The sequence below is a fragment of the Rattus norvegicus genome, chromosome 17 (genome assembly GCF_036323735.1).
Source record: "Rattus norvegicus strain BN/NHsdMcwi chromosome 17, GRCr8, whole genome shotgun sequence".
In the NCBI taxonomy this organism is placed as follows: domain Eukaryota; kingdom Metazoa; phylum Chordata; class Mammalia; order Rodentia; family Muridae; genus Rattus; species Rattus norvegicus.
This window is the reverse complement of record NC_086035.1, coordinates 90,612,712-90,622,462: the sequence shown is the minus strand read 5'-3', so window position 1 is coordinate 90,622,462 and position 9,751 is coordinate 90,612,712. Positions and strand designations below refer to the sequence as shown.

Genomic DNA, 9,751 nt, shown 5'->3' with positions numbered 1-9,751 from the left:
GTAATTTACAACATAAACTTGAAAGATTGAGATAAATGAAAATTGTACTTTGGAACAATGATATATAATAACAAAACTAAAATTTTTGCACATTTCTGATAGAAAATAAAGTGGATTTAAACACTTGAAAATATGATTTTATAATGTTTATAAGCTTATAATTGGCTACTTCATATGCATAATAAATCCATGATTTTCCCCTTCAATCCTGAGTCTGTTGTCTTTTTTGTTGTTGTTGTTTTTAACTTTGATTGGATGATTTTTTATTTACATTTTAAGTGTTATCTCCTTTCCAGATTTCCCCTCAAGAAACCCACTATCCCACTCTGCCCTTGCTTCTGTGAGAGGGCTCCCTCATCCACTCACCACGTTCCCACCCTGATACTCCCCTACACTGGGGCATCAATCATTGACAGGACCAAGGGCTTCTCCAGCCATTAATGCCCTACCATGCCATCCTGTCCTACATATGCAGATGGAGCCATAAGTTCATCCCTGTGATCTCTTGTGATCTCTTTTGGTGCTCTGGGCCATCTGGTTGGTGGACACTGTGGTTCTTATAGAATTGCGAACCCCTTCAGTTCTTCCTCTAACTCCTCCACTGAGGACACTGTTCTCAGTTCAATGGTTGGCTGCCAGCATCCACCTCTGTATTTGTCAAGCTCTGGCAGAGCTTCTCAGGAGACAGCTAGCTATATCAGGCTCCTGTCAGCATGCACTTCTTGGCATCTGCAATAGTGTCTGGGTTTGGTGTCTGTATAAGTGGTGGATACCACACACAGGTGGGGCAGTCTCTGAATGGCCATTTCTTCAGTCTCTGCTCCATACATTGTCTCCATATTTCCTCCTCTGATTATTTTTGTTCCTCCTTCTAAAGAGGTCTGAAACATCCACATTTTGGTCTTCCTTCTTCTTGAACTTCATGGGATTTATGAATTGTATCTTGGGTATTCCAAGCTTTTAGGTTAATATCCGCTTATCAGTGAGTACATACAATCCATGTATGTTCTTTTGTGATTGAGTTACCTCACTCAGGATGATATTTTCAAATTACATCCATTTGTCTGAGAATTTCATGAAGTACTGTTTCTAATAGCTGAGTAGTACTCCATTGTGTAAATGTACAACAATTTCTATATCCATTCCTCAGTTGAAGGACATAGGGTTCCTCTGTGATCATAGTTCTGTCTGCCTAATTAGGTGGTTCCAACACACTGCAGTAGACTGGAGGCTGAAAGGGCCAGGGACAAGGGTCAGGAAGACATAACAGTTCAGTGAGTACAGGAATAGTGGTTAGAAGAAAAAATAATGTCTAGCAATGGAATGCCCACCTGCTGGAACACACTAAACACTGTTCAGACACAGCCAAATAAGCATAGTGGGCCTGCTATCCTAACTATCAGGAGGCTAGACCTGGAGTCAGATAGTGGATTCCATGGTTTTCTGGGCATGGAGAGAACAATCTGGCCTCCAGGTAAGGATGCCAAGGATGTTTTCCCACTGCCAGCTCTCTTCTCCCTGGTCCCTTGTCCAGATAACAACTTCACCTCTGCAGCCTGCCCCTGACTTTCTTACCAGCTCTGGCCATGTGTTCTTCCTGCTTCTATCTGTCCTGTCATTGTTGCCAAGGACAAGCCTATGCTGCATTGTAGCAAAGCCATTTTAAGGTTTAAGGTGTCCAGGTGAGGGTACCATCACTGTCACATTGACAGTCAGAACCAGAAATGGCTGGCTCAGTTTGTAAGAGGATGATGAGCACAACTGGCTTTGATGCCAGAAGGCCAGGATCCTCTTCATGGCACTAACAGAGGGACTTCCTGGCCATCGCCTACATCTGCCCCTAAGGCCACCCTCAGATGGAATCCCAAGATAAAGCTGTGAAATTGCACTGAGCAAGTCCATCAACTGCCGCAGCAAAGTGCCCGTGGACCACAGGACTAAGACAAATGCAGGGTGGCCAGCTTATGTCAGACACAGGAAACTGTTCTTGGCTACTGGCAGAGAAGCCATTTTTGCCTGCACTCTCAAGATTTCAAAGACAGAAAACTAAGGGAACTGTTTGATAACTCTTTGTAGCTCAATTATACGGGGTTTGGCAACTTCCCTTCCTACAAACTGAATCAAGCTCCAGTTGATCTTTAAGGGATGAGTGAAAAGACACACTTACTTATCATGCACACTGAAACCCACAGACAGGTGCCTACAGAGAAGTGGTACACATGCTTACAATCATTGTTCATGCAACAATCCTTTGACACACAAAGAATCGTGACTTCAGTATGAAGCCCTATGTACTTCAAAATGTGCATAATTACCCACAGTTCTTAGACATATTTGAGCACTTTTCAGGGTTTCTATGGTTGCTAAGAAATACCATGGTCAAAACAGCTTGGGGAAGAAAGGGTTTATTCAACATTTGCCTCTATTTCACACCTTATCTTGAAAGGAAATCAGGATAGGAAGTTAAGCAGGGCTAGAATATGAAGTCTAGAGCTGCAGCAGAGGCATGAGAGGTGCTACTTACTGGCCTGTATATTCTAGCTAGCTCAGCCTGCTTCCTTATAGAACCCAGAACAACAGCCCCTGATAGGCACCACACACAATGGGCTGGGCCTCCCTCACAAACCACTAGTTATGAAAATGCCCTACAAACTTGCATACAGCACTATCTTATGGAAGTTGTTCTCAACTGTGACTCTCTCACTCCAAAGAAGCTTTGGACATTCATCAGTGTTGTCTTAAACATTCAGGCAGATATAAAGGTACGTGGACACCAGATCTCTTACTTGGGTATGCTAATTCACACCTGTGTATATACCGAAGTGTCCTTGAAGATGTACTGAACCCCTCTAGCACGCATGCACACACACACACACACACACACACACACACACACACACACACACAGAGAGAGAGAGAGAGAGAGAGAGAGAGAGACATATACATGCATACTCTTATCCATGATATTACCAAAAATGAGCTTAAGGCCATCCTGAGCTACATAGTGTGACTCCCCCATCTTTAGAAACCAAATCCAAAGGAAGGACATTATGCCACAAGCCTATATTCATCCATGTTTGTGTTCGAGAACCTGAATGAGAGGAATGTCCTGTGTTCGTAGCTGCTCAGCATAGGAAGCAACGTATCTGGTATTCAGACCATGCTACCAGTCTCTGTAATTTTTCACATCCTCACCTACTGCCACTCAACAAACACCTGCTCCACGTGTGATAAAGTTCACTCTCCTTCCAAGAGCCAAAGACCACCTAACACAAACCTCAAAACTAGATATGAGAATCCCACTATTGAAGTGTTGGTCAGAGCTGTCTAAGAGATTCAAAAATATACAGCCTATTATTATTATCATTGGTTGCCACCTTGAGATGAAATGTAAATCCCCATAGAAGACAATATGTACTTTAGGAACACAACTGAGAGGCCCCTAGCTGGAACTGACCTAAAAGATTCCCTCTCAAGACTAGCTTTCTTGATACCAGAAGGAACCATGGAAACTCAAAAAGGAAAGAGGAGACAGAAGTCCTACACAGCTATGAAAGCTAGGAACCAGATCAACTGCTGGGAAGGTATAATAACTCAAAGGGTGCAATAGTGGCAAACAGCAGCTCTGTGAATGGAGTTAAAGCCTACTCAACAAGAGGCGAAACATGACCGGTACTGGAAACCTTGCTAACTGCTGAATGCTATTAAAGTCAAGATGTCGTAGAAGAACCTACATTCGCTGCTTTACTGAACCAGCAAAATCATAGGACAGGTGCTGGCCTCCATTCCACCAGGAAAGACTTATACTTTTAGATTATCAGGTCTTCTCCACCTGCTCCTCTACACTCGAGTGTGGCTTTGTATGTGATCATATTTTATGGAGGGCTGAAGCTCTCTTCCCAACACTGCCCAGGACATCAGGAAATCCCAGAAGTTCTTCAAAAAAACCAACCACACTGCTTATTCCTCCTGGAAGCCTTTCCACACACAGAGAGACATAGGTTTCCACCCACTACACTATGTCCAGAGTTCTAGGATACTCCCTCAGCCATACACTTAATATCCTAGCCATATTGCATGGGACTCCAAGTGTGGAACAGTGTGGTCACTTACATAGAACTAGGGAGTTGAAACAAGGCCAGCTAGCATGTATCGTATGCCAGATTCCATGGTATCTTTCCTGTTTCCAGGTCTGTTATCCAGATCTGATGCCATACATGGAGTCCTCAACCCTACTTGCTCAAAGCCTTTGGGGGTAAAAAGGCACAAACTGTGGCTGGAACCTTTACCCTTGCCCCCAAAACCGGGTTCTATAACTTGTGGGTCAAAAATCTATCACTCACAGTTGGCACATGGGACCAAATTTGTGTCGCCTGCTCCAACCAAACCTCATAAACTCAAATCTTAGTGGGTTCAGTACAAGCCTCAAACATGTTGTAAGGAAGGAACAGAGAGGAGAAAAGAACATATCTGTGTCACAAAGCAGTGCCAGTATGTGCAAAGTCTGTATGATTATCCCCTTGCCTTCTTGTGTGATGACACTCTATCCCAGAAAGACAGCAAAGACTAATGACACACTGGACACAATGCCCCCTGTGTCCTAAAAGTAATGGTTATTGAAAGCAATCATCTTAATGGTTGTCTACTGCCCGTGATGCTGGGTTAAGAAGTATAGCATTTTCCTAGAAACTCTTTTCACATGTCTTAGCAAAACCAAACAAGACTTGCATCCATAATCCCTTTCATATATTTCAATACATGTAGGTATGTAAATGTCTGATGCAGTGTAATATGTGTCTAAATGTATCGGGGTTTTTCCTCTCTGATATTGTTTCCTAATCTTCCTTTGCATCTCCTACCCTGAGCCACACCAAGGGAACCAGGCACAGAACATCTCTCTCACAACATGCCCTCTCTACGTGTTTACCTTGTGAGTTTGACATGAAGCAAAATTCCTCAGAGCTGCAGGTCTGGGTCTTTAATAAATACTTGATCTGTTATGGAACGATATATCAGGTGGTGAAATGGGAGGGGTCATAGATACCTCAAAATCTGAGTTGACTTTAGGGTTCTTGCTGTTGTGTAGGAAGATGCCTTTAGGTGGAGCTTCCACCACCTTACTCTTCATGTTGATGCCTCTGTTTGCTACGTCGGCCCAGAGTCCCTGGTCCAGGAGAGAGCTATTAGCATGAGGAACAGGCAGTCTTATGTAGCCTATAGATTCTTACGATTGATGTGGCTCAAAATCACATTTATTTATTTGTTATGCATATTTGTTTATTCTTTTATTAAGTCATTCCTTTACTTATTTTATACATTTATTTTATGGCAAAGGGAATAGAACCCCGATCCATACTCAGGCTGAGAAAAGTCTGTATGGCTGTGCTATGTCTGAGGCCTGTAGATATACATATATGGACAAATATGCACATGTATGTATGCAAATACAGTATCTATGTTGATTGGTTATCTGAGAAATGGTCTCACTCTATGAACAAATCTCATAGTATTTTGTCCAGCAGTATCTATCATGCAGCAATTAACCTTCCTCAACCTCCACACTGCTGAGACAGTACTACTATTTACTCACTTGAATTTAAGACAGGATCTTGTTGTGTTGCTGGGACTGGCATGAAATTCCAACTTCTGGTGATCCTCTTGCCTCACTTTGAGGGTACAAGACATGGGAAAAGGATTAGGGAGTACCCAGGTAACTCTGGAGTCTATGCTCAAGCATGGTTGAGAAAGACTCATGGCCCCAATGACCACTGCATTATCTGGCCCTAACATCCCCCCACAGATATTATGTACTCAGTACTACCTACTGAGTCCAGCTGTATACTCATATTTCCAATTGTTCACATAACCTGGGAAAGGGCTCCCAACTATACCCCTGATACCCTGAGCTAATTTACTTTTTTTCAGGATACATATGTTTTCTGCAAAGACGGGCTTAAGAGATACTTTTTCACACTGCAGGAACACAGTCTCCTCCAGCTTTGATTGAAAAGAATTGTATTTGTCTTTAAGAAACACAGGTAGTCCAAAGTAGTTGTCTATATTTTTGATAATGTTGGTGTGTATATTCATTTCCTCAATGGTGTTTTGAAAATTGCCAGTTGCCGATCTTTCTCGAAAACTTAATTTTTTCTATCAACTTAATGGCCTCCCTTTGGCCATCTCCAAGAAACAATATAAGTATATTGAATATATCATGCCCTGGAAACTCTTTCCACATGTCTTAGCAAAACCAAACAAGACTTGCATCCACAATCCCTTTCATATATTTCAATACATGTAGGTATGTAAATGTCTGATGCAGTGTTGTATATAACTTTGTATCTTTCCTTGGAAATGTTTCATCTCTCTTATGATGATATGCATTCCTAAAACACATAACAAAATGGAATCATATTGAGATGTTTGAAGATAATCACAAATTAAAAAACAAAGCAAAACAGATGTTAATAAATCTTCACTCAAATAAAATTCAATTCGTACTTTAAAGGATGCTTCCAAGCATAATGAGCTTTCAAATGCTCAAAGAATTTTCCATTTTATAACTTTCATGGCATAAAGCACTGGTAAGAATGATAAAAATGAGTATATGCAAAGCTAATTCTTAAAGAAAAGAAGAAAGGTGAACATCCTACCAAAAGTTTTGCATTTTCTTGTAATAACATAGCAAACATAACACCTGGTTAGCAGACACTAAGGTATAGTAGGAAAAAAGGAATTAATTTCTCTTCTTCCTATTATACAGTAGAGTGACTATAGATAGGCACTTCATATTTTATAAGAGGTAAGAGGTAAATATTAGATGTTTCTACCACAAAGAAATACTAAGAATTTTAAGAGTTTTAAAAATTATTTTCAACATCATATCATGTTTACAGATATAATGCCACATGCTACACCATAAAAATGTACAACATTTCTATGTAAATTCAAAATAAAACAAAAATAAAATTATAAAGAGACCAAAAACACAAAAAAAGATATTTTATATTTTGCTTTCCTTTATGTTGATTCTAATTATCCTCTTAAAAAATATATTTTGCTTCAGGACTGGTTGCTTAACAATCTCCCCTGCCTGCCATGAACTCAGTGAGTCTTAAAAGTACATCCTTGCAGCCTTGAACAAATCTGAGAAATGAACCAGAAACCAAAGAATTCCTCTTGTTTTGTTATTGTACAACATAGGTTACTTTATTCTGGATTAGGAAGAGGTCAAATGCAAGTAAAATCAAACTTTTCAGTAAGAACAAGAATGGGGATAGACATTTTTATGTAACTTGACTCTTTATAAAATAGATTCATTTTATGAAATTAGTTGGGAAAATAAGAGTTATTTTTAAACCTTCATAAAAGCAAAAACATGATAAATTAAGACAATGCGAGTGCCACATCTTCTGTGTTTGCCTAAATGGAAAATTTTTTACCAAAAATCTGCAACAGTTTTGACAGAAATGCTCCTTGGACATTTTTCTTGAGAGGCATGATGTAGAGAAAGAGTGGATATTTAGACATGGCAGTATAAAAATAAGTATTTCACTAATTTCTCATATGCCATGGTAAGGAAGGTGTATTTCAAGAGAGGAAGAGCACAAAAGCACTTATCTTGCAGGAGAGTTTTAAAAATTTGGACTTCTAGAATGTAAACATTAATTGTGAAATTAAGACAAAGGACAGGAGAGAATCTCTCCAACACAGAGCAAGTCATGGGAATTAGTTTTGGAAGACCCAAAACTATGAATTATATACTAAACTTATGTACTATTTTTTGTCCCTTCTTTCATATAACATAGAACCATAAGGAGCCTGAAGGACTCTCTTTCCAATCAAATGGTTATAATATGATCAAGATTTATTTAATGCATACATGCTTATGGCAATTGTAAGATTAAACAGTAGTAAGAATGCCATGCAATCATTGAGACTTCTTTAATCTGTCTAATTAATTTAACTTTTCTTCCCTTGGAAGTATCCAGAGTATCTTGTGATGATACAAGGAATGTCATTCTTCATGTTTCATTTAACATTGAATTTGCAACTCCTCAATACTAAGGAATGTTAATATTTTTAAGTGTTTCTCAGCCACTCAAGATTCCTCTGTTAGGAATTCTCTGTTTAGCTCGGTACACCATTTTGTTAATTAGGTAATTTGGGATTTTGGAGATTAAAATTTTCAGTTCTTTATATATTTTGGATATTGCCCCTCTGTTGGTTGAATAGTGAAGAATTTTTCCCAATCTATGGGTTGATTACTCATGGTGACTCTTGCCTTGCAAAAGCTTTTCAATTTCCTGAGGTCCCATTTATCAAATGTTGATCTTAGATCCTGAGACATTGATATTCTTTTCAAGAAATTTCCACCTGTGCCATTGAGTTCAAGGCTCTTTCCCACTTTCTCTTTCATTAGATTCATTGTATCTGGTTTTATGTTGTGGTCCTTGATCCACATAGAGTTGAGTTTTATGCAAGAGGATTAATATGGGTCTATTTTCATTCTCCAACATACAGACGACCAGTTAGACCAGTAGCATTTATTGAAGATGCTTTTTTTCACTGTATGTTTTTTGCTTTTTATCAAAGATCAAGTGTCCATAAGTTTATGGGTTTATGGGTTATGGGTGTTCCGTTCTGTTCCATTGTTTGACTTGTCTGTCTCTCTACCAATATCATGTGGTTATTATCACTATTGTTTTTATTTATTAACTTGAGTATTTCTTATATACATTTCGAGTGTTATTCCCTTTCCTGGTTTCCGGGCAAATATCCCCCTAATCCCTCCCCCTCCCCTTCTCTATGGGTGTTCCCATCCCCATCCTCCCCCCATTGCCGCCCTCCCCCCAACAATCACGTTCACTGGGGGTTCAGTCTTAGCAGGACCCAGGGCTTCCCCTTCCACTGGTGCTCTTACTAGGATATTCATAATACCTATGAGGTCAGAGTCCAGGGGAAGTCCACGTATAGTTTTTAGGTAGTAGCTTAGTCCCTGGAAGCTCTGGTTGCTTGGCATTGTTGTACATAAGGGGTCTCGAGCCCCTTCAAGCTCTTCCAGTTCTTTCTCTGATTCCTTCAACGGGGGTCCTATTCTCAGTTCAGTGGTTTGCTGCTGGCATTCGCCTCTGTATTTGCTGTATTCTGGCTGTGTCTCTCAGGAGCGATCTACATCCAGCTCCTGTCGGCCTGCACTTCTTTGCTTCATCCATCTTGTCTAATTGGATGGCTGTATATGTATGGGCCACATGTGGGGCAGGCTCTGAATGGGTGTTCCTTCTCTGTCTGTTTTAATCTTTGCCTCTCTATTCCCTGCCAAGGGTATTCTTGTTCCCCTTTTAAAGAAGGAGTGAAGCGTTCACATTTTGATCATCCGTCTTGAGTTTCATTTGTTCTAGCCATCTAGGGTAATTCAAGCATTTGGGCTAAGAGCCACTTATCAATGAGTGCATACCATGTGTGTTTTTCTGTGATTGGGTTACCTCACTCAGGATGATATTTTCCAGTTCCAACCATTTGCCTACGAATTTCATAAAGTCATTGTTTTTGATAGCTGAGTAATATTCCATTGTGTAGATGTACCACATTTTTCTGTATCCATTCCTCTGTTGAAGGGCATCTGGGTTCTTTCCAGCTTCTGGCTATTATAAATAAGGCTGCTATGAACATAGTGGAGCACGTGTCTTTTTTATATGTTGGGGCATCTTTTGGGTATAGGCCCAAGAGAGGTATAACTGGATCCTCAGGC

The 9,751-nt window shown here is 40.1% G+C and overlaps 1 protein-coding gene across 8 annotated transcripts in view; it reads right to left on the bottom strand.

The window, feature by feature from the left end:
* Window positions 1-245: 245 nt before the first annotated feature.
* The window catches only part of LOC102549174 (ankyrin repeat domain-containing protein 26-like), a 246,026-nt gene continuing 236,520 nt past the window's right edge, over window positions 246-9,751 (bottom strand). For all 8 annotated transcript variants that reach the window (XM_017600748.3, XM_063276815.1, XM_063276813.1 and 5 more), the window contains 3 exons: window positions 5,591-5,666; window positions 5,045-5,164; window positions 246-1,231 (listed from right to left, as the gene is read on the bottom strand). Coding sequence is in view for 1 of the 8 variants with exons in the window: in XM_039096174.2 (XP_038952102.1) it covers window positions 5,597-5,666 (70 nt within the window). In the remaining 7 variants the exon portion in view is untranslated. The remainder of the gene's footprint in view (window positions 1,232-5,044; window positions 5,165-5,590; window positions 5,667-9,751) is intronic.